This window comes from Macrobrachium nipponense, chromosome 7 (genome assembly GCF_015104395.2).
Source record: "Macrobrachium nipponense isolate FS-2020 chromosome 7, ASM1510439v2, whole genome shotgun sequence".
NCBI classification, from domain to species: Eukaryota; Metazoa; Arthropoda; class Malacostraca; order Decapoda; family Palaemonidae; genus Macrobrachium; species Macrobrachium nipponense.
The window spans coordinates 111,999,710-112,025,574 of NC_061109.1; the positions used below are offsets into that span (position 1 = coordinate 111,999,710).

Consider the following 25,865-nt stretch of genomic DNA (forward strand, 5'->3'; position numbering starts at 1 on the left):
TTCGCCTGACTTGACACGTATTGAGTGCAAAGACTGGGATGACAGTAAATGGTGAATTTTCAGTGCGTATGTGGACAAGTTAGAAAAAGGTAGGCTAAGAAAGGCAGTCACTAGGCTGAAGCAAGAGCGTCTAGGTCTTCGCCTCCTAAATCGGTTCTTTCGAATTATGCGACAGCTTTTTCTCCTGTTCCCCATTCCTCTTGTGTTTCTTTCCACTCCGTTACCTGGCTCCCAACCCCCCTGAACTGTTGCCAGTTTGGAAGTCTGCACAGGTAAAAAGTTTGAAGCCTCAGTGGAAACAGTGACTCAAATTAGTGTTTTTATATAAGGACATAGCTTACCCATTAATTACTTAGCTAACAATTTCTTGCCTTGGCAGCTTGAAAATAAAAAAATTCGCAGATAACACTTCACAGATTTAGTGCAGATGACCGGTCCCACCACCAACGAAAATACCGAGAATTACTAGCAGACCACTTCATTCTATCTCTGCCAACATTCGGGTAACACTGATTTTTTATGGCAACTGTGTTCTTATTGGTCCGTTGGAGACTGGATTTTGGTGAAGGATTATTGCTGATTTTGTGGAAGCTTCAAGCTTTCATTCTTCAGGACAGTATATTATTGTTTTGTTATTAGTCAGCCTGATTTGAGTTTTTCATATTTTGATGCAGTAATGAATTCACAATCAAATTGGTTAACTACTGGTAGCGTAGGTTTGACACAGTTAATGAAGTAAGCAACATATTAACCCTTAATTGCCGAGCTTAATTTTCAAGATTAAGAGTTAATTTTTGTCTCCTTTTTTTGTCATTGCCTGAAGTTTAGTATGCAACCATCAGAAATGAAAAAAATATCATTATCATATATATATTGGAAAATATGACAGTGCGAAAAAAAAATTTCATATATAATTGTATACAAATTGTGCTGTGAGCAAAACGGTTTAAAGCTAATAAGTTAATTATTTTTTCTTTGTATTGTACACTAAATTGCAATGATTTTGGTATATAACAAATTGTAAAATGATCAAAGCAACACAGAGAAAATATGATCACATTATGATGCATGAATTCGTAATGCGGTGACGTAAAAAAAAGTTTGTTCAAAAATTCACCATATATCGAAATATTGTGCTAGAAACTTCCCGTTTGTTGCAAGGTAATTGATTGAATATTACTAGGCCGTAAGTGTTGTAGCTTACAATTGTAGTTTTCGACCATTTCGGTCTAGTTAAAGTTGACCGAAGGTCAAATTTTTTCTATTTCGTTATTTTTATGAAAATATTTCAAAACTGATAAAAGCTATAACCATGGGTTGTTTTTTATTGTATTTTACATGAAATTGTGCACATTTTTATTTATAAAACTTTATGTAACGGCTAATATAAAAAGGTGCAAACATTACAACAATCGGTTGAAAAAATTTCTGATTTTATCGAAAGAGTTACCGCGCGGACATAAGGAAAAAGTTTTGTTCATAAATTCACCATAAATTGAAATATTGTGCTAGAGACTTCCAATTTGTTGCAAAATAAAGGTAAATGATTGAATATTACTAGAATGGTAATAGTTTTAGCTTTAAATTGCATTTTTTTACCATTTCGGTAGAGTCAAAGTTGACCGAAGGTTGAAATTTTTGCACATCGTAATTTATATGAAAATATTTCAAAACTGATAAAAGTTATAACCATCGGTTGTTTATTGTTGTATTCTACATGAAATTGCACACATTTTCATATATAAAATTTTATGTAACGGCTAATATAAAAACGGTGCAAACATTACGACTTTCAGACAAAAAAATGTATGATTTTTTCTAAAGAGTTACCGCGCGGACGTAAGGAAAAGTATTTTTCATAAATTCACCATAAATCGAAATATTGTGCTAGAGACTTCCAATTTGTTGCAAAATAAAGGTAAATGATGGAATATTACTAGAATGTAATAGTTTTAGCTTACAATTGCGTTTTTTTACTATTACAGTCAAGTCAAGTTGACCGAAGGTTGAAATTTTGGCACTTATCGTTATATGAAATGTGATCAGAATAGGCCAGCTCAATATTGGGTCTATGACAGGAAGAGGAAGAGAGTTGGCAGAATTAATGAGGATAAAGAGAGTGGATTTTGTGTGTGCAGGAAACTCGATGGAAGGGTAAATAAAGCTAAAGAAACTGGGGGATGGCTACAAGTTAATCTATAGTGGAGCAAATGAGCAGGGTAGGAATGGCATTGGAGTAGTGTTGTCGGGGGAAATGAAGAATGCAGTGACGGAAGTGAGTAGAAAGAATGACCGCATTATGAGAGTGAAGATATGTTATGGAGGGGAAACAATGAACATCATTAGCGCTTATGCTCCACAAGTGGGCTGCACAGAGGAAGAAAAGAGCCGTTTTTGTTTTTGGAACGAAATGAGTGAGGTAAAACGCAAGAACTGGGAAGAGCAGGAGAGGAGAGGACTGTAGTGGGGGCAGACTTTAATGGACATGTCGGAACTGAAAAGGATGTAATTGAACGTGTGCATGGAGGACATGGGAATGGGGGGGGAGAGAAACCAGAAGGAGAGAGTATAGTAGACTTTGCCGTGTCCTTTGATATGGCAATAGTGAACACATTCTTCAAAAAGAAGAGGGAGCACTTGATACATACAGGAGTGGCGGTAGACGCACACAAATAGATTACCTCCTTTACAATAGATCAAGGCTGGTGGAAGTTAGGAATTGTAAAGTTATCCCAGGTGACCACGTGGACCCCCCAACATAGGCTCCTTTGTATGGATTTAAAGATGAAAAGAGAAAAGAAAACGAAAAAGAATGGGGTAAAGAAAATCAAGTGTATAAATTGTTAGGGAGGGATAATGATAAGAAGAGAGAGTTCAGGAGAAGAGTGCTGGGAGAGGTTGATCTGGGAATTGAAGATGTGGGAGAATGGTGGAGCCATAATGCATCAGTGATTAGAAGACATGGAAAGGAGATACTAGGGAAAACATCTGGATAGTATGGGAGGAAAAGGAGAGCTGGTGGTGGGAAGAAGAGGTGGGGAAGTGGTGAAAGGTAAAAGGGAGGCAAAGAAGAGATTTGAAGAGTCACAGCTGCAGGAGGACAGAGAAAGATTAAGAGAAAGAAACAAAGAAGTAAAAAGGGTGGTAGCTCAAGCTAAGGCAAGGGCATATGAAGAGGTTTATAATGAACTGGAAACCAAGGAAGGGTTGAGTAAGATGCTCAAACTGTCAAAAGTAAGAAATAAAAGAACAAAGGACATCACCCCATATTAAGCAAATGAAAGATAGGAATGGTACTGTCGTAAAAAAGGAAGAAGACATCCTGAAAAGATGGAAAGAGTATTTCGAACAACTGCTAAATGAAGAAAATGAAAGACTTGTAAGAAAGGATGGACAAGTAAACATGGAATGGTAATGGGGATATCTAGGGATGAAGTGATACGAGCCTTAAAAGAATGAGAAATGGGAAGGCAACAGGACCTGACTTAACTCCCGTCGAAGTTTGGAAAGCTTAGGAGGAGGGGCAGGGGGGTACATCTTGTATGATCTGATGGTAAAAATATTCGAACAGGAAAAGATACCAGAAGAATGGCGGGAAAGCATATTGATACCTATATTTAAAGGTAAAGGTGATGTCCAGGAATGCAGTAATATAGAGGTATAAAACTAAATGTCTCACACGTTGAAGATTTTGGAAAGAATCATAGATAGCAGGCTGAGAGGCTGGGAAAGGAGGCAAGTTAGAATAGGGAAGGAGCAGTTAGGATTTATGAAGGGAAGCGGCACAACGGATGGAATATTTTGCATAAGGCAGCTAATGGAGAAATTCAGAGAAAAACAACGAGACCTGCATCTGGTATTCATAGACCTTGAAAAGGCCTATGACAGAGTGCCAAGGCAAGAAATATGGAGAGGTTTGAGGGAGAAGATGGTGCCGGAAAAGTATGTCAGAATTATTCAGGAGATGTACAGGAATGTGTATACTAGAGTGAGGAGTAGTGTTGGTGAGACGGATGGATTTGAGATAGGAGTTGGATTACACCAGGGGTCAGCACTTAGCCCATTCATCTTTAACATCGTGATGGATGTAATGACCAGGGATGTTTAGAGAAGCAGTGCCATGGTGCATATTATACGCGGATGACATTGTGTTGTGTTCGGAGGGGAAGGAGTTGGAGGGGAGGTTGGAGAGGTGGAGAGCAGCACTTGAGGAGAGAGGAATGAGAATAAGCAGATCAAAAACCGAATATATGTGTTCTAGTATTACTGAGGACGGTGGAAGTAGCATAAGATTGGGTGGGGAAGAAATAAGAAAGTACAGAAGTTCAAGTACTTAGGGTCCGTATTGGAGGATAGTGGAAGCATGGACCAAAGAGGTGAGACACCGAATTCAGGCAGGATGGAATAACTGGAGGTCTGCATCAGGGGTACTCTGTGACAAGAAGATCCCTCTGAAATTGAAAGGAAAGTTCCATAGGACGGTGGTTAGACCAGCAATGTTATATGGAACAGAAACAGGCAAGTATGAGGAAAACAGAGGAGAAGAAGATGGATGTAGCAGAAATGAGAATGTTGAGATGGATGTCGGGAGTAACAAGGGAAGATAGGATTAGAAATGAGTATATAAGAGGATCAACAAAGGTAGCTGAAATATCGAAGAAAATACAGGAAGGAAGGCTTCGATGGTATGGACACCTGTTACGAAGGGAGGAACGTCATGTTGGAAGACATACGATGGAAATGGAAGTGCGTGGTAGAAGGAAGAAGGGAAGACCAAGAAAGAGATGGTGTGATTGTGTAAGGGAAGATATGGAATTGAAAGGTATAAATGAGAACGAGGCACAAGACAGAAATCGATGGAGACGACTCATTCGTAATGGCGACCCCATATAAAAATGGGTTTAAGCTAGGAAGAAGAAGAAGATTTAAAAACTGATAAAAGCTACAACCATGGGTTTGTTTTTAGTTGTATTCTACATGAAATTGCACACATTTTCATATATAAAACTTTATGTAACGGCTAATATAAATCGGTGCAGACATTACGACAATCGGACAAAAAAAATTCTGATTTTTCGACAGTTACTGCGCGGACATAGGAAAAAGGTTTTTTTCAAAATTCACCATAAATCAAAATATTGTGCTAGAGACTTACAATTTTTTGCAAAATGAAGGTAAATGATTGAATGTTACTAGAATGTAAGGGTTTAGCTTACAATTGCGGTTTTTCGACCATTTCGGTCAAGTCAAAATTGAGCGAAGGTTGAAATTTTGGCACTTATTGTTATTTTATATATAAAATATAAAAACTGATAAAAGCTACAACCATGGGTTGTTTTTAGTTGTATTCTACATGAAATTGCACACATTTTCATATATAAAACTTTATGTAACGGCTAATATAAACGGTGCAAACATTACGACTTTCGGATGAAAAAATTTATGATTTTTTTCGGAAGAGTTACCACGCAGACGTAAGGAAATTTTTTTTCAAAAATTCACCATAAATTGAAATATTGTGCTAGAAACTTCCAATTTGTTGCAAAATAAAGGTAAATGATTGAATATTACTAAAATGTAAGCGTTTTAGCTTAGAATTGCGGTTTTTCAAAACCATTTCAGTCGAGTTGACCAAAGGTTTAAATTTTTGGCACTTATCGTTATTTATATGAAAATATTTCAAACTGATAGAAGCTACTACCATGGGTTGTGTTTTTGTTATATTCTACATGAAATTGTGCACATTCCATATATAAAACGTCTTTTTTTATGTAACAGCTAATATAAAACTGTGCAAACATTACAACAATCGTACGAAGAAATTTCTGATTGTTTCGGAAGAGTTACCCGCGGACGTAAGGAAAAAAGTTTTTTCATAAATTCACCATTAATCAAAATATTGTGCTAGAGACTTCTAATTTGTTGTAAAATGAAGGTAAATGATTGAATATTACTAGAATATAAGAGTTTTAGCTTAGAATGCGTTTTTTCGACCATTTTCGGTAGAGTCAAATTTGACCGAGAAGGTTGAAACTTTGGCACTTATCATTATTTATAGAAAAATATTTCAAAACTGATAAAAGCTACAACCATGGGATGTTTTTAATTTTATTCTACATGAAATTGTGCACATTTTCATATATATAAAAACTTTATGTAACGGCTAATATAAAATGGTGCAATTAATTTGTCAAAGTGACGAAATAATTTCTGAGGTGTGTCGCTGATGCTTTTTAGTGCGAGAAGAAAGAAATTCACGCTTGCTCACCTGGGTAACGATTTTAAACAAAACAACAGCTTGATCCGTGAACTCCCAACATCCCTCAAGGTGAGTGATTCAAAATTTTTCGCCAAGTAGGCCTATAACTATTTTTCCACGAATTTAAAAAAAACTTTTTTGCGTCTACATTTCATACGTCAATTCGGCACCCGACAGACAATTTTTGTCAACGTTTAATACGTCCAATCGGCGTTTAAGGGTTAATGTAAATGTTGCATTTGTTGCTGAACTAATTCTTACATTCAAGGTATGTACAAGTAAGTAACGTAGTAATGTAAATATTGCACGTTGCATTCATTGCCTTTTCTGAATAGAGTAATAATGTATTTTTGTGTTTGTTACAGGACCGATTTTCTATGGTAGTGAACACATATGTGAGAGTCTCAATTGATAAATAAGATTTGAACGAACTTTGTTGGTAAAGGCCAACTTTAATTTTCTGATTATGTTGGTAAAGGCCAACTTCTATTTTCTGAGTAGCGTAGACACTTAAATTTTGTGTTTGTTACCTAGTTTGGTATTGAAATGCATATCTGTAAGTCTCAATAATATTTTATACAAATTGAGATATATTTGTATAATGGTATTCTAGGAGTACTTTTACTAGTGTTGGTAGAGATTAACGTTCCTTGTCCGAGTAGCGTGATAAAAGTACTATTATCTTTGTATTTGCTAACGGTCTAATTTTTTTCAATAATGAAATGCGTATCTGCACGTCTCAATAATGTTTGATAGTAGTTGAGATCTGTATGTATGATGGTATACTTGGTGTACCACACTCATGGTTAGTAAAGGTTAATTGCTGTGTCGAGTAGCATACTAAAAGTAAACGTGTTAACCACCGGATATATGTATTTACTAATGATATGTATACGTATCTGCAATTCTCAATAGCATTTGATAGGATTTGAGATTTGCCTGTGTAATGATACCCTGTGTGCTATTGTTGGTGAAGGATTAATTGAATTTCATACACTTTTCCTTGCAGAGAACTGAAATTGGAAGGGCAGTAAGTAGTGGGGAGAGAATTGTGCTTAGTATTTTGACATGTTATTTTGAGGAGAGTAGCTGTTGTCGGCAAGTGTATACTATCTTCCTCAGAAATATATTACATGCAGAAAAAATTTATATATGGTGGAAATTTCAATCATTATGCCACTAGTTCTCCTGGCAACCAGCTAGCAACTCTCTCCCTACACCAATTTTTTTTCTCCTTCTACTGGCTCATTAATTTTTTCTCCACTGGCTCCTGCACCTGGCTCCCTTGCTTCCTTCTCATGCCATTGCTAGTCTTGTGTCTGAGTTAACAATATTAACCTTGTAGAAGTAAGTGAATTGTTGTGCAGTGGAGGAGGTGCTTGCTCATCCCTTGATTCTCCTAGACAAAGGTCACTGTCATACTCCCCTAAACCTCAGATAGAGACATACAGGAAGTCCAAGGGAGGCCAGAGGGGTTACACATGGGTGGGTGTCCCCTCAGTCGTGCCTGTTGCTGGTCACAGGTATTGACAGACAGCCACTGGAAAGGCGTCTTACTGGATGTGTAGTGGAGGTGGTGGTTATCCGGCCCTATCAGATCTCCTAAACCCTTTCTTTCACTAGTGGCTCCCGATCATCTTCAGATGTCCTGGCACCAGCTTTCAGGCGCTTGGCACCGAATCCTGAGTGTCCGACTCATGCTCCGGTCCGCTCAGCTTTTTCTAGCTATACTAGGCTATGACCACTGAATGCTTAGTTCTTTTCCGTAAAATTTTTAGAGCAATTTGTTTCACTGAAGCAGAAGTGTTTACTCCTGCTTGGGTTCTAGAACCTTTTTTTTTTATCAAATAACCAGGCTTTTGTGCCTCTGATGGACTTTCCAAGTTTCTTTTAAACTTTTCAGAAATTAGTTTTACCCAAGTACAGAGCTGCATATGGCTTCAGTCTGTATGAGGTGTTTTCAAGTCACTGCTGACCGTTACTGCATAGGAAGTCAATCCCGCCCTGATTGCCATGTGTCCATGGCTGTCAAGTATTACAGTGTTGGCAACTAGTCCATTTAGTCATAATGCAAGTCTGCACAATGTTGCACAAATTTCTTGGGGTGCTTGAATGGAGTTAATGGTTATTTGAACATTTCTTATTCATGTCCACTTACAGACTCTTCCTTGAACAATCTCATTTCAGAGACACCTTCAAGGGTGGTATACTCTTAACATGGAGAGGCTTTGGGTTGTCCAGGTGTAATTAGAAAGGAGGGGCCTATTTCATAGGTGCTACAAAAGACATTTGAGAGATGGAAAAGGGGGATCGAGCTAATTCTTGACTCAATTACAAGGTTTGCTCATTTACCCCTAGAATTTGTTTCCGAGAATGAGAACCCTTCCATGACCTATATCTGTTCTCTCTCTCACAAAAATTTAATGGTAGAGCCAGAGATAATGCCTAGGAGCACCTATTAGTACTAGTTTTTTCCTCACTTGGCTTCCTGCTCACTTGGTGCCAGTTACAGTCTAGAACCAGCTCTAACCAAAACTCTTACGAATGTCCTCCAGCTCCCAACTTTTAATAGTTAGATGGCAGCCAGCTCTGCTGGCCTCACCTACAGTTTGGTGCTAGCTCAGTCTTTGAGTGCCCAGAAACGCCCACTAACTTTGAGAAAAAATTGAGAGCTGCTTGTACAGTTGGAAGGTTCCAGTATTACTTGGAAGGAAACAGAAGTTTGTGGCCATCCCTTTCTATAGTGTATTAGCAAGAGCTCCTGTCATTCTCTGACTAAAACTTCTGACTCCTACTACAGCATGGTGCCAGCTTGTTCTCTTGAGCACCCAACAATGCTCACCAGATCTGAGAATGAATAGAGATCTTTCTGTTGGGCAAAACTTCATGATGTTTATGCCATAAACGCCTCTATTTAATTTCCTTAAAAACTTTCATTAGAGGAGGGTGTCAATACAGCTGAATGAAGGTTTAACCGGGGTTTTGCCTTGCATTATTTGAGAGGAGTCAAAATTTTGTATGAGAATTGTAAAGCCTATAGTCCTAACATTGTGTTGGGGATGATTTTCTGTAAAACCAAATATGAGAGTAATCTTCGTGTCTGCATTGTTAGTTTGTTAGGAAATATTGGTGTTGAGTTTGGAGAGCTTGAAGGTACACATTGATGTATAGGAGCATTTCTTCATATCTGGTATTTAGTTTTGGACAGCTGGTTGTGGACTATCGATTCTAGCTAAGGAGTCATTATGGGATAGGATCCTCAAGCAAGTCTTTCTATGAGTGTCTTACACCAAGCTGTGGATCCACTGTTGGCGTTTATTACTTACCAGGAGAGGTCACACAATGTGGAAGAATACAGTATTAGGAGGTTTTTCCTTAGAAAAGAAAAATGAAAAAAAAAAAGCTTGTTGCATGCTTGGCTGAGCAGATGTTTAGCTGAGCAGATGTTTAGCTGGGTGCACTAACCCTCCAGCTTCATTCAGTGTGGTAGTCACTAAAAAACTATAACAGTAATGTAAATAGTCATCACAAGTGATGAAAATTTTTGTAATTAAATATTTGGTTCTCCTACTGTTCAAGTGGAAACCTACCCATCCTTCCACATCTTAATGGTTGATCATGAAGAATTCTGACAAGAATATAAAAATTTCATTGCCTCCTGATGGGAAACATTTGATTATAGACAGTCCATCTGGGTCAGCCATGTGTTATTCTTTTGTATATTTTGAATGCTGACTGCACCTAACAGTGGTAAGATGTGAGGTAACTTTAACATTAGGCAAAAATATCATTATTAAAATTTTCCTTTTTGCAGATTGTTGCATATTGAAAAAAATTGAATTAATTTTTCAGCTTGGAACACTAGGAGCTGGTAACCATTATGCAGAAATTCAAGTTGTAGATGAAATTTTTGACAAATGGGCTGCTAGCAAGATGGGAATAGAACAGAAAGGTCAAATTTGTGTGATGATTCACTCAGGTTCCCGAGGTTTTGGTCATCAAGTTGCCACAGGTATGTATTTCATATTTTTCCTAATACATATTTTTTACTAGCTTGTAAAGTGGGAAACTCTGAGAAGTATCAGAAATCTTTCTGTTCAAACAGTACAGTTTAGAGAAGACTAAGTGTATCCTTCAAGGATTCTAAGTGCATCCTTCAAGGGCATGATTCCATGTACTAAAGATTTTCTGGAGATTCTATCTTTAGTGAAATGCTTACTGCAATGCAAGTGGTGCATGATTGCAGTGCTCATATTTATATGATAAAAATGCATTCAATGTACATAATTGAGTACTACAAGTCAAAGCGAGTGTTATCAAAATTATTAGTTTAAACACAACTGTACTACTGTTTGGCTTTTGCAAATGGATATTGTATTTACAACATTCTAACCAGGGCCAACATTCACACACATGTTGTATCTTGTGTTTGGTGCTATCCTCTTAAAATTAGGAAAAACATTTTGAAAGGTTGCATGATATGTGAGTATAAAAGGGAGCCAATGGATAATGTTAAGGAAAGGGACAGATCATGAATGTGGTAGAATATTTATGATTCCATGGAGACTGGATGAGGAGGCTGTGATTGATAGGGCTGTTGGGAAAAAATGAACAGATTTGAACAAAGTGGGAATAAATTTCTGAATCACTGGCAGTAAGAATATTTCACCAGTAAACAGAGAAAAACTGGATATTCATGTGTGCAACCTGTTCTTTCAGCAGTAGAGACAAGGGCACAGAGGGTTTAAAAGCTGAGATTCATGGCTGGAGTGGAAATGAAGTGGTCATTGGATAAGGAGAGAAGGGCAATTGAAAGATGTGTAATTGAGGACTCGAACCTTATGAGAACTTAGGGAAGAGTGAAGAAATTTAGTGAAAAGAAATAATTTGAATATGCCTTAATGCACTGAGAATAAGCAAGAAAGTGAGTTCATGGCTATGCTCAAGATGAGATTGAATTTTTTGAAAGATTGTCAAGAACCAGTGTGTCATTAGTGCAGCATTTTGTAAATGTTTACCTGTAACTAGGTGTTGTTTGTGGTAGTGGTTAGGTTGAAAGTCCCAGCCCTGAAAGTTAGAAATGTTATCTCGGGGGTCTTTCAAAGTATTCATTAAGAATACAGTGGACCCCCCGTATTCGCGTTCTCCGGATTCGCGGATTTCTCTTGGGAACCTTTCCCTGCATTATTTGCGGAAAATTCGCGCATTCGCAGTATTTTTCTATGAGAAATATCCACAAATTCCTGGTTTTCTTATCAATTTCATCATAAAATGCACTTTTTGTAATAAAACTATTAAAAAAACCAAGTATGAAAATTTTTAGTGGTTTTTCATAAGTTTTAACTTACAAAATAGGCTGTTTTTAGCGTTTTTATAGGGGTTCCAAACATTCGCGGATTCTAACTATTCACGGGGGGGGGTCTGGTACGCATCCTCCGCGAATACGGGGGGACCACTGTAATAGACAGAAAACTTGATGTAACAAACTACTAGTCACAATACCAGTCTTCATATTGTTACTGTTAATTGTTCCTATTTTTGCTTTTTCATTTGGGTATTTTATTCTTCAAGACCGATGTTCACCAAGCTATTGACATTTTTTTGTCCTTTTATGTATAAAAATTTCCTTATTTTAAATAACCTCTACAATATTGAAAGGCAGCACTCCATGACTCAATATTTTATAGACACACTTGCCATTTTGTGTGACTAATTTGTAACTTGTTCAGGGTTTATGTGGAACCCTATGTCATTTAGGACTTTAGGTTGAAGTTGTGTGATATTCCCTACTCTGCCCATTTCTTCCATAACAATTTACCCAAAACAGTTTTTATAATACAAGATGCTTTTCTACAGACCATTAGTCTTTTATAGCCTTATTCCATATCTGGATTTATGCAGTGGGTTATCTTCTGTCAAGATCTATCAAGTGAAGCCACACAGATGAATGTTGTGAAGGTTTTCTTGAAAGTGAGACTGTCTGGGCTTGTGCAGTGGGTCTATCTTCTGTCAAGATCTATCAAGTTGGTGTGGCTGGGAGCCATTAGCATGGAATAGGAAGGAATATAGAATTGTTCATATACGAAACAAGCCTTCGGTCTTAACATTAGGATAATACTAGTGCCAAGCTGGAAACCGGTAGAATTAAAAATAAACTTGTGAGATCCAGGGACTATTAGCATCTATACCAGGTCACGGGGTATGTAGTATCCAGAATGCCCTAGGCGTCCCATGACCTGACAGTTACTTTCCTACTGCCTTTAAGATAGGATGTGATTACTTTCTATCCGTTTTAAAGCTGGTTTTAGTTTGCCTGATTCTATTAATTTTTTTCCCTTTTTACTTTTTACTTTTTCTTTCTCTGGGTGTTCTCAGTGTGGGTGTGATCTGCTAGGTGTGTGTACGTTGTGAGATGAAGAATTTTTCTTCACCAACGGAAATTTCTTCGGGTTCTCGGAAGAGACAAAGGAAATGGCCTGGAGTGAGTGGGTTTCCTTGTTCAGGATTTTTAACTTTGTTGTCTACAGATCCACATCCAATGTGTAGTAGGTGCAGAGAAAATGTATGTACTAATCCTTGTTCAGTTTGTCGTGGTTGGTCGGTGGAACAGTGGATGAAGTTTTATGGGAAAGGCTTTTTTCAAAAGAAAGGAGACGATGCCATCTTTGGATGACCAAGCATCGTCGGCTTCTTTTGTATCGGCACTACCAGACTGCTCCATATGTTTTGTCGCCTGCTTTTGATATTTCCCATACTCCTTCAGTTTCTTCTAGCGATTCGTTATTGGAAACGCCAGGAGGGGTTTTGGGTAATTTTATGCATAATTACGCTCGGTCATTCCCGGCAGGGAGAGGGGGAGCATCGCTATCTTTGTTCCAGGTGTCAGCTCCCAATGCACAGAGAATGGAAGGAACTTGGTAGGCGTTAGGCCTACCAGGCTTACCAACCTTGGAGGGGTTGCTGTCTCATTATATGGCATCGCGATTTCACCAGGGCCCGACAACGTTGAATGTTCCTCATCCCCGTGGCCTGCACTTTATGGGAGCTAATGCCGCGGCAACGACAACAACATCAGTGTTTCCGGCAATGCAGAACGTTGGAGGTAGTTTTGCAGCACATGCAGGGCTGCCAGCAGCAGCCGCTTAGTCTCTCCCTACAAGAGTGGTGACGTCACAACCTGCGTCACGCACTGACATGGCAGACGCAATAACGTCACAGCCTACTGCTTCTCTATCTACTTCGTTGCCTCCCGAGCCAAATACGCTTTCTGACTCTTTGGTACACACAGTCATGAAGAAATTCCAAGCTCTAGAGGAGAAGATAGTTAAGAAAGACAAAAAGAAAAGATGTGAATCTTCGTCTTCTTCCTGTAGTTCGGCATCATCGCAAAGTTCGATGACGTCACTGCGTGTACCAGTCAAGCGTTGGAGGATACGGGACTTCATGACGGATCCTTGGGCCAAGAGGAGAAGAGTAAATTCTTCTTCATCTTCGAGCCAGGACTGTCACATCCCTGTCAGCAACAAAGTAAAGAAGACAGTGGCTGGTAAATTTAACGCTAACGGACGAAGTCGTTTACAGGCATCCGAACAAGCGAAAGCATCGACTGTCGCTGGGATAGCGGCCGCCGTGGAAATGCCAGCAGAGACGGCAAAGAGTCTAAGAGAGACTACCCTGCTGTTGATAAAATCAACGATGAGTGGGAAGAGTTCAACAAGGAATAAAGAACAGATACCAGTTTTGCCTGTAAGACCTTTTAAGATAAGGAGAAAGGATGAGAGAGCTCCCATTAAAAGGTTGAATAATAAAGAGTTGGTAACCTCTTCTGATACGCTGGTGGAAGGCGCTGTTCTACTTGATGAGAGATCAAGGCTGAATTCCCCGACGGTCGTTGGAGACGACATTAATAGAGATAGAGAGGAAATTAGCTTGGTTTCGAGAGAGCCTTCATCTTGGAGATATAGGCGGGGTTCTCGCTCTAGATCTGCCAGCAGAGAAGGAGTTAGGCTGTCTCGTTCCACTGACTATTCGAGGTCGAGCCGTCGGCGGCCATCAGATATCAAAGATGTCGCCGTCGTAGGGTCAGACGGCCATGACGCAACCAGACGATTGTCAGCGGATAGGAGTGAGCTAGCTGCTTCTGTGGCTGAAAAGAGTACAGTAAAACCGGATGAAGGAGAAAACCAGGAGTTTCTGGCTTCATATGCGGAGGTGATTGATTTGATTCATCAATTTAATAACCTTTCAGGGAGCACGGAGACACCTGCCAGTATGCTTCCTCCGGGGATCGACCTGGTGTTTGGATTGAAAAAGGATACGAAGGTGTCGTATGAATTACCTTGCTCAAGTCATGCGGAGTCCGTTTTACAACACGTAAGTGCACAGATTACTGGAAGGGATAATTCCTTAAGATCGAATAGATCGTTGAAGTTTGTTTCCCCCCCAGTGATGAAACATAGGGAATATTATACGACACCAATGGTTCCTTTGCTATCTAGACAAATTAACCCAGATGTGGTAAGGTTAAGACCTGGATTAACCTTGGATCAAGTTAAGGTGGAATGCCCGTCGATGACTTGTCAGAAGGCTGCTACTTTGGAAGCAACAGGTTCTTCTGTCTTTCAGACTGCTTCTTGGTTAGACCTTTGGTCAACAGCAGTGGCAAAAATTGCATCCTCACAAGTAACGAGAAAAGTAGTGGATAAGTCAATGTTTATCAGATTTCTACAATCAGGTTCTAAAGCAATTGCTTACTTGACAAATTTAAGTGCAATGTTTGGGCAAAATATCCTGTTGATGAGGAGAGATGCAGCTTTGGCTAGATTAAGCCGCACTGTTGATTTGGATTCCCTACTAGCAATGCGGGATGGGGATATCCTATAGTCTCAATTGCTGTTGCCAGAGGGCATACCGGAAGAAGCTATAGATAGAAGATGGACATTAATGACAGATTAGTACAGCAGGCAGTTAGGAAAACATCTGGAAGTCAAGCTAATCCTAATGAGGTAAGGCATCAGCAAATACCTCGTAAGAAATCAGTGAGACATAACATCTCTAATAGAGCAACAAGACCCTCTTCCCCAAAGAAGTTAGCTCATCGGCCCTTTCACAATAGACCCAACAGAGGAAGGGGTATTAGGGGAAGGAGGAGAGGTTCAAGACGATAGGATAGGCGCCTCTCATCACTCAGTCACACCAGTGGGGGTTTGCCTGGCGAATCACAGGAAGGTGTAGCAGGAATTTGGAGCAGAGCAGTGGGTGGTGGATGTTCTCAGAGTCAGTTATTTGATTCCTTTCGAAGTAACCCCACCCTTGACAGAACAACCATTACCGCACCTCGCTTATGCTCAGGAACCTCAGAAGGCTTTTATTCTGCAAGAGGAAGTGAAGAAGTTGATGGAAAAAGGGCCTGTGGAACAAGTATCGATTCTGTCAAAGGGGTTGGTTTTACAGCCGCATTTTCCTTGTCCCCAAAGCCAATGGGGATTGGAGGACAGTAATAGATCTGTAAACATTGAATCTGTTTATAAGAGAAAACCAGATTCAGGATGGAGACCCCATCTGAGAAAACCAGATTTAGGATGGAGACCCTGAAGATGATTCTACAAGCAGTCAGGGTCAAGGACTTTATGCTGACAATAGACTTGAAGGACGCATACTTTCAGATCCCAGTCCATCAGTCTTCCAGGAAGTTTCTCCGCTTCAGTCTTGCAGAGAAAGTTTTCCAATTCAGAGTCCTGTGCTTCTGGTTGACAACGTCTCCACAAGTTTTTAGAAGAGTATTCACTCTCGTGTTGACATGGGTGCATGCTCAGGGGATCAGGCTAATAAGATACCTAGACGACTAGCTGGTGATAGCAAAGTCCAGAGAAAAATTACTTCGGGACAGGGTGACCCTTCTGCAGTTTTGTCACAGCCTAGGCATTGTGATAAATCAGGAGAAGTCGAAGTTGGATCCAAGTCAACGGCTGGTGTATCTGGGTATGATTATAGCCACAGTAAAAGCCAAAGTGTTCCCAGCAGACCAGAGGGTAGAGAAATGCAAACAAGTGGTGAATGCCTTTCTGGAAAAACAAACACACCCAGCAAGACAGTGGCAAGTAGTACTGGGAATTCTAACTTCCTTGGAAAAGCTGGTACCACAAGGGAGGCTACACCTTCGATCCCTGCAATGGAGGATAAAGGAGTTTTGGTCACCAATGGTAGATCACCCAAATTCCCTTGTCAACAGAGGTGAAGAAAGACCTACTGTGGTGGGTGCTGGACAACAATCTGACAGTGGGAGTTCCCCTTCAGCAACCCTCTCTGGACCTCTTGCTGTTCTCAGATGTGTCACTTGAAGGTTGGGGAGCCCACATGGAGGAGCTGATGATTTCAGGGAAATGGAGTTGCAAGGACAGAGAACTCCATATAAACGAGTTGGTGTTAAAAGCAGCGTTCCTGGCACTTCAGGAATTCCAGGAGAGGGTGAAGGGGCAATCAGTGGTATTGATGTCAGACAACACCACAGTAGTAGCTTACGTAAGCAAGCAAGGAGGCCTCGTATCTCGGCAGTTGCACATGATGACGGTTCAACTTCATCAGTGGGCTGTAGAGAACTTAGTAGATATCAGAGCCAGATATATTCCGGGAAAAAGAATCATAGTGGCCGACAAGTTGAGCTGGAGGGATCAGATCCTGGGAACGGAGTGGTTTTTGCATCAACAGGTAGTGGACAGAATGCTTATACGTATTGTGGGAAAGGCCGATCATAGACCTATTCTCAACCAGGTAGAACAAAAAGTTGGAAGTGTATTGTTCAGTAGTCCCAGACGTAGAGGCAGTAGCAGAAGATGCGCTACAACACCCATGAGACAATCTGGACGTTTACGCATTTCCTCCATTTTGTCTAATCTGTCAGGTTTTGAACAAGGTAATGCAGTCTCGGAACCTTAAAATGACTGGTAGTGCCTTTATGGCCAAAGGCAGAATGGTTTCCAGATCTGTTGAAACTCCTAATAGAAGTGCCAAGAGAGTTACCTCCGTGAAACAACCTTCTATGTCAGCCGCACATGGAGAGGTACCACCAGTCACTGAAGTCCTATCACTTCACGGGTGGAGACTGTCAAGTATCTCCTGTGAGCGAGAGGCTTTTCTCAGAAAGCAGCAACACAGATGGCAGGAAATATCAGAAGGTCATCTGCAGTGGTCTACAAGGATACTGTGATTGGTGTTGTAGAGGGAACTTGTCTCCACTCAGAACCACTATTCAACAGTTAGCAGATTTTCTGATATATCTCAAGACAGAAAGGCATATGTCTGTATCTGCTGTAAAGGGGTACAGGGCTGCTCTAGCCTCGGTCCTATGCATGGAAGGTGTGGACATTTCGTCTTCATGGGAGTTGGCTATGTTAATGAAGATTTTTGAGCTGTCCTGTTCTCTGAAGGAACTAAAAGCCCCAGACTGGGATTTGACCATGGTACTGAGTAGTCTCACAAAACCCCCTATGAGCCATTAAGACAGTCCACAGATAGGAGCCTGACCCTTAAGACAGTCTTCTTATTGGCCCTAGCCTCAACCAAAAGGGTGGGGGAACTGCATGGTCTGTCATATGTGGTAAAGCATTCGAGAGGTTGGAAGTCAATGGTATTCGAGTTTGTCCCAGAATTCGTTGCCAAAACTCGAAACCCATCAGTAGTGGATGGCTGATTCGACTCCTTTTCCATACCTTCTCTGGCAGAATTTGTAGACAATGACAAGGAAGAAATGCTTCTGTGTCCCGTCAGAGTACTAAGAACGTATTTAAGAAGGATGAGGCATCTCGGGCCGGGGTGCCGGAGGCTGTTTGTAAGTACAGGACGGAACAAAAAGGATGTGTCCAGGAACACAATATCATTTTGGCTGAGAGAAACGATCAGGAATGCATACATGACAGAAGGCAGAGGGTCAAATAGCCGAGAGAGGGCTAGAGCTCATGACATCAGGGACTTGAGCGCTTCTTTGGCATTCAAGAAGAGTATGTCTGTGGAGAGAATTTTGAAAGCTGGTATTTGGCAACGCCAAAGAACTTTCACTTCTTTTCATTTAAAAGATGTTGCCCATAGATCTTTGGACATTTTTTCCTTGGGTTCAGTGGTGGCAGCCCAGCAATTGGTATAGCTCATCCAGTACCCCTGTTGGGTCAGTTTGTGTCTAGTCTAAGATGAAGGTATGAAAGTAGAATGAATGAGATGACTGGTCTGTCTTCTTTACTACTTTCTTACTACTCCTTTACCTACGGGCAGTATGAAGGAGAGTACCATTATGAGCTGGAATGGACTAGATGCAGGTGAGGTGGTCAGCCATACTGTAAAGATAATCTAGATTTTAGTATACTTTTCAGTAGCAACACACTCCTCTCGGTAGTAGGGAGAGAGAGGGGTGACGATAGATCCAGATACAAGGGACACAAGTGGTTTATGAGAATGGAGAGTTCTCCATCTTCCGTAATGTAATAAACTATGGCATCGTAGGAACACCTAGAGAGGGAAACCAATAGATTCTCATATATCTTTGGTTCAAGGGTTAATAGTCCATTGTCTTAGAATACTCCTACTATTCAAAAATGGATAAAGGTGGCAAACTCCCAGTCAGTTATAGAGACTTACCTCCCACCAATAACTAAGTCTATCCTAATGTTAAGACCGAAGGTTTGTTTCGTATATGAACAAATGACAAATTTTTAACCAATTTGTATTTCTCATAACTAACAAACCTGAGGTCTTAACAGATTAAGGCCCACCTCTAACCACCCCTTTAGCAGTCTAAACTGGGTTGGAAGAGAATTGTCAGGTCATGGGATGCCAAGGGCATTCTGGGTACTACAGACCCCGTGACCTGATATAGATACTAATAGTCCCTTGATCTCACAAGTTTATTTTTAATTCTACCAGTTTCCAGCTTGGCGCTAGTATTAAGACCTCAGGTTTGTTAGTTATGAAAAATACAAATTGGTTAAAAATTTGTCATTTTAAGCCCTTGAAAGAAGATTTTATAGAAAGGCTTTGGCTTTTTTTGTTTTTAAATAATGTGCTTGACTATTTGATTGTTTTTAAATAATGTGCTTGACTATATGATGTTTTAAGTGAAGTTAGTTATGATAATGGCCTCTTATTTTCCACACAGATGCTCTTGTTGCTATGGAGAAAGCAATGAAAAGGGATGGAATTGACACCAATGATCGCCAGTTGGCGTGTGCCAGAATAAAGTCACAAGAGGGTCAAGATTATTTAAAATCAATGGCTGCAGCTGCAAATTTTGCCTGGGTTAATCGTTCATCTATGACCTTCTTGAGTCGCCAAGTAAGTGTGGGAGGTACATTTTGTTTACTTTAAAACATTTGACTGCTTACAAGTATCTGTAGTACAGTAATACGTACTACTTTCAAGTTGTGTAAATTCACAATAGTGCAAACTTTTCATCGGAACCAAACTAATTATCATACTTGAGTATTTCACAGACACGCAAAGGCAACATTTTCGAATCCTGGAGAAACCCTGGAAGGTGTTTGTTCAAAATTTTTAAAGAATTTATCAGTTTTCAAGCTGTTATGTGCAAATCAAATAACATTAAATAATAGAAATAATAATTTCTCCCTTTCATAGTTAGCGGTGGTTTAGATAGCATAGATAATTTTTAATTGATCTATTTTTACCTTCACCTTCTAGAACTGTGAATGCCTGGTCTAAAACAGACACATAACTAAGAGTTGTATTAGTCCAAATAAAAAGTACTGTTTGCTCATGAAAAGGAATTTCAGAAACAAAGAGAAAGAGAGAATAAAGAATTTCTTAAAAGTGGGTGAGAAGACTTCTAAAAATAGATTGGTTGGTCGGAAGGGGGAAAGAAGAGAGAACTATATTTTTACCAATCATTATTTCTTTTTTTATGGGTAAGGTATTAAGCTAACTTTTAAATGAAATTACTGTAACTCTGATTACATTTAAAAGTTAGCTTAATGTTTAGGGAGCATGATTAGGATTATATTTAGTGTTCAAACTAGAAATGAGCATTTATTAGCATTTTTAGACTGTGCCAAACTTGCACAAAAATTCCCCTACCACTAGGGGGTCTGGAACCTAACCTCGCGTAAGTTCGGGTTATTACCGTATATGTACAGTATTGATAATTTTATATAATAACTTACCAAGAAATAACATAGCTAAGAGTTGCTAGTATTGACAGCTAAAATTCAAAATTCGTGGTAGCAATTCTTTTATTTTGGTTGTAGGTAACCAGTCCTGCCTACATTTGGGAAGAAGAGGAACAACTTGTTTCTGCCGGCTTGCAATGAGGTTGTGAGTCAGCAGCTGGTTTGAAATTTGGATTCTTTGCTTTTTTCTTGGAGAAATTAGTGAAGTACTCTTTTTGATAGCCATTCAGCATTTATTTAGTTAAGGATTGCAATAATCCTTGGAATTTATTCAGATTTAATTGACTTTGCTTTTAACTGACGATATCTGGCACTAGTGCATGTAGCACTCCTTTGCTGCAAGACAAGGTTAACATCTGCAAAATACAACTGTCATACAATTTGTATTAATTGTATGGGACAAAATTGCGCATTAGACAAGTCTTGTGTTGAATGTAAGGGGTTGGATAACAAGCAGTGGAAAACGTTAAATTCTTATCTGAGTTAGCAAGGGATATGCAGAGGAAGGATAGTATTAAGCAAGACAGAATGAGGAATCAGATAGGTCTTCGATTAAAGCACTGATTCTTTCGGTTCTGTTCATACCCGTGATATAGACTAAGAAGCGTTCCAAGGAAAAACCCGTGGCTAACTGATCCCACGACTGAGCGATAACCCACTGTATGCTAAGTTAAGTACAGTGGACCCCCCATATTCGCATTCTGCGGATTCGCGGATTTCTCTCTGGGCCATGTCTACCCATTATTTGCGGGGATTCGCCTATTTGCGGGATTTTTCCGGTGAAAATAATCACTAATTAGTGTATTTTGATGTTATTTTCATGACTAAGTACATTTTTATGGTACAAAAATGATTTACTAATTTTCAAATACTAATATTGATTAATACTGCATTAGTAAGTTCAATAAGATTAACCCCTTACAAGATTAACCCGAGATATATCGTTATCAGTGTGCTAAAAATTCTGGACTTACCACGAGATATCTCGTTGAAAAGTTAAACGTGAATATTGGGCTAATACGAGATTTCTCGTGGCTCAGTATTGTTACAGCAGGCTTCTCCGAGATATCTCGTCCTATATCATACGTTTGGCAGTGGTATTTGCTGCTGGAAGTCGTGAGTTACCAACGATAATTTTCTGTATTTTTTCGCGCAGACGACGCGTCATTAGTAGCACTTCAGCTGCCATCTTTGACCTTTGTTTTTTTTGTTTTTTGCATATTTTTGCCTAATTAGGTAAGTTTGGTTGCATTATTTGTCATCATAGACTGATTATATGTTATATTATTGATTCATCGTGTTGCTGTTGTGTCTTGTTAGCTAACCCCATGAGTATTTTGTGGTATATAGAGTAACCGGTGATCTTGAGAGGTTCTTCGTTCGTTTGTACGTATTTTATATCGTATTTTCGCCAGTTCTAAGTAAATTTGGTTGTTTATTTGTCATCTAAGACTGTTTATATGTTATATTATTGACTTATTATGATGATTTCGTGTCGTTTGTTTGTCTCTTGACCATTTTGTGATACGTCAAGTATAATTTTTTCCAAGGATTTTTTTTTTTCCTTTTTTTACGATGAGTACGCACTATTTTACTAGCTCTCCAGTGGTGACTTTTAGAATCTTCTGTTTTGTTCATGAAACTTACCTGACAGTATATATATAGCTGTATTTCTGAAGTCCGACAGAATTTAAAAATTCGCGGCACACGCAGTGGGCGGCCAGGTGGTAGTACCCATTCCCGCCGCTGGGAGGCGGATATCAGGAACTATTCCCATTTTCTATTCATATTTTTTTCTGTCGCCGGTCGGTAAACAAACTGTTTACAGACCTCCGCCTAGGATTTTGAAACTTCATTAGCCACTTAAGTATCCTAATTATTCTTTTGATTATTAACTTGGATTTGTGGCTAGGCATACGCTATCGTAAATTTTTTCATTGCATTTGATGTCTGAAGCTAGTTTGCCTAGTTTCAGACTTTGTTGTCTGCATGGTAAGGTGAGGCTACCGTAACTTTCGGTAGACACTCGCTTAGTATATATGACGTTTACATGTTTTCTTTGCATAAGGTAATTAGTGTAATGTGTGACTGATTACGGAAGAAGGAGGATTCAATTACGCATTTTAGAGCGTGTTAGAATCAGGAGTTTTCCTCCACAGTAAACAGAAGTTAGAAATAATGAACCTTCTAACCTCCTGTAGATTTTATTTTGCCTAACCCTGTGGTATGGCTTACGAGCCTAGAATAAGTGTCTGCTAAAGGATTACATCAAGTAATCTTAGACTAAAGTGCTCGCTCTCCAACCAGTGTTGTGAAGTGTAGTGCCCCTTGTGTTGTGGAGGGGGCGTCAGATCGGCCCCATAATGCCTCTAGGCCTGGACCTCTGTCGGACTCCCAGGACTCAGGGAGATGGGCATGTCGAAAGCCGCAAGAGGGTTAACGGGGGCTCCCCACCGATCTGGCGTCCCTTCGGCAGAACCTGTTGACTCTTCCCAGGCTGCTAAAGATCGTGCACGTGCGCGAATCTTGAAAGATTGCTTCTCGTGCCTCCGAGGCGTCCTCCCCACACAGGGGTTGGAGTTCTCGGAAGGACTCGCGCCCCTAAAGAAGCTTTAGAGAAGAGACGCTTTCACGTCCTCTCTCTCGTCACGAGAGGATGAGAGAGTAAAGAGACCACATTTTCCCTTTTAGAAGAATGCACTGGCTCTTTTCCTAAGGGACATTTAAGGAGGCTCATTCATCTTGCCAGAAGAGTGATTTGAGCCTCCTGCGAGAACGCTCATGTATATATCATTTATACATTATTAAGGAGGCTCATTCATCTTGCCAGAAGAGTGATTTGAGCCTCCTGCGAGTGACCGCTCATGTATACATCATGTATACATTATTAAGGAGGCTCATTCATCTTGCCAGAAGAGTGATTTGAGCCTCCTGCGAGTGAACGCTCATGTATATATCACTTATACATTATTAAGGAGGTTCATTCATCTTGCCAGAAGAGTGATTTGAGCCTCCTGCGAGTGAACGCTCATGAAGTTAGAGCTGTTTCAACCTCGCTAGCATTCCAAAAGAATTTGGTAATCAAGGACATTCTTGATTCCACCTTTTGGAGGAGCAACTCAGTATTCGTCTCCTCTCCTCATTGCGCTCCGTATACGTTATGTAAAGTTCGCTTTACTTCGATAAAGCAAGCTGATAAGTTTGACGGCCGGCAAGCTGCTTTGCACAGTCAAACAACTTATGTCTCTGGTCGGCATAAGAAGGGCAATTTAGACGTGAGGAAGCTTTTGGAGGTGCTCGACGTCCTATAAGTAGAGACATTCTCCAGGACGCTCGGCAAGCATCTTGCGGAAGACGAAAGCCATACGTCTTCCTTTGTGTTCACACTCTTCAGGAGCAGCGTGCGGCTCTCCATGGAGACTCGCATGAGGACGTCCCTTAAAAATATTCAATGCATACGCAAAACGCGGTTCGTCATAACATTGAGATGTTGGCAAGGTCGCTCGCCAGGACGCCTCTTGGCGGGCCTTGCATGCATCAAGGCGCTCAACGAGTTCCTCTCTGAAACGTCGTTCAGAAGACTTGGTTCTCTTCTTAGACACTCTCGTAGCTGGACGCTTTCCAGGACGCTTTCCAGGACGCTCGGCAGGAAGCTTTTGAGGACGCTCAGCAGGACGCTTTTGTGGACATTCGCCAGGACGCTTCGGTGGAAGCTCGGCAGGACGCTAGCGAGGACGCTCGCCAGGACGCTAGCGAGGACGCTCGCCAGGACGCTAGCGAGGACGCTCGCCAGGACGCTAGCGAGGACGCTAGCCAGGACGCTAGCGAGGTCGCTTTTGAGGACGCTCGCATCCTACACGTCATGACGCTCGGTAGAGCACTTGCCAGGGACGTTCTTCAGAACGATAGGCGTCCTACGCATCAAGACGTTCGGCAGGATTCCTGCAAGAACGCTCTTCAAGAGGGCGTCGTCGAAGTAGAGGAAGGAGTTTGGTCTCGTCAAGATGTCCCTACTTCGCTTTCTACGAAGGGAGCGTTCAATAGAATCCATCAACTTGATTGAATTCCAGGAAACTGTAAGCAGATTTCGGTGTCATAAAACGCCTCGTCTGCTTTCGGGATTGCGCTGCCGAAGGGGAACATTAAGGTCCTTCCTGTCGTAAGCCCAGTCTCTAATCAGGTTCCTGCCCCTTCCTCGATTTCTGCGGGAATCGGGAAAACTATATGCTCGAATTCCTGGATTACTTTCTGTCATGTAAATGGGTTAGTTCTCATTGACAAAGATCTTCATAACATTTTATCGCTTAAGCGGATAAGTAACAAATTTCGGAAGAGCTCTCATTCATTTTCAGAACCGAACGTGGACAGTCGTTTTCCTTTCTTTCTCTCTTCCTCGTCCAGGAAAGATGTAGTAGAGAATTCGATGTTTAAATTACTACAATACTTACGTAGTTTATCTTTGCGTCATTTTGCTAACGCATGGGTCGAGTCATATACGCATATCGTATTTACCTCTGCGGATAGAAGCCGAAAGAACTGTTGTTCTAATGTATTTATTTGACACTCCCTTCAACCTTCCAAGAGTTTTCGGAGTAAGAACAACTCTTCAGGTATTGTTACGACAACACCACTCAGCTTCTGTATTTAGCGAATTCTGTTTCGTTTAAATAGGCCTGCTTGAGAGTTTCCTTTTGCTCGATAATATCATACCTATTCCTTCGTAAAGGGAGTAGCTGGCAACTCAGGCAGATAGTATTCTGTTCTCCATTGAAGCTTTCCTTCGAGGAAGACTTCTCCTTCACTCTTTTTGATAGAGATCGAAGGTGGTCGATCTCCATCCTTATTTTGTTTTCTTTAAGGAAATTTAGGTTTAGGTAGATCGTTGTTCAGAATACTATAAATATACTACGTATATTAACCTCGCGACATGATTCTACTAAGCAGTTGAATTGTCCGAGGGGTAGGCGCATATCCTAGTTATTCTACGGATTGCGACTTAGACGAGAAGTATTCTAATTGAACTGCAACATCAACTCAGCTTCTGTATTTAGCGAATTTTGTTTTCGTTTAAATATGCATGCTTGAGAGTTTCCTTTGGCTCGATAATTTCATACCTATCCCTTCGTAAAAGGAGTAGCTGGCAACTCAGGCATATAGTGCGAGACGATGATCAAGGCTGCTGTTACTGTGATCTACGCAGACCGGCTAGCTCGGTGTCATGCGCGATTGGTTACGTCTCTCTCCCTTGCGGGAATGGCTTAATAAACCGTCTCTTTTGCCCTCAATCATGGGATTTTAGCCTCGGGTTGAGGAAATTTCCCTAGTAATCTTGAATGATCATACCTGCCGTTTACTTAGAAAATTTCAACAAGTTATCACTTATACTTATTAGTTGCGGGTTTACCGCACGGTAACATTCTGTACGAATCTACCGC

The 25,865-nt window shown here is 40.4% G+C and overlaps 1 protein-coding gene across 1 annotated transcript in view; it reads left to right on the forward strand.

Annotated features, from left to right (window-relative positions):
- The window catches only part of LOC135217673 (RNA-splicing ligase RtcB homolog), a 117,379-nt gene that overhangs the window by 70,102 nt on the left and 21,412 nt on the right, over positions 1–25,865 (forward strand). The window contains exons 9-10 of the mRNA XM_064253642.1: positions 10,112–10,271; positions 19,404–19,579. Coding sequence (XP_064109712.1) covers positions 10,112–10,271; positions 19,404–19,579 — 336 coding nt within the window. The remainder of the gene's footprint in view (positions 1–10,111; positions 10,272–19,403; positions 19,580–25,865) is intronic.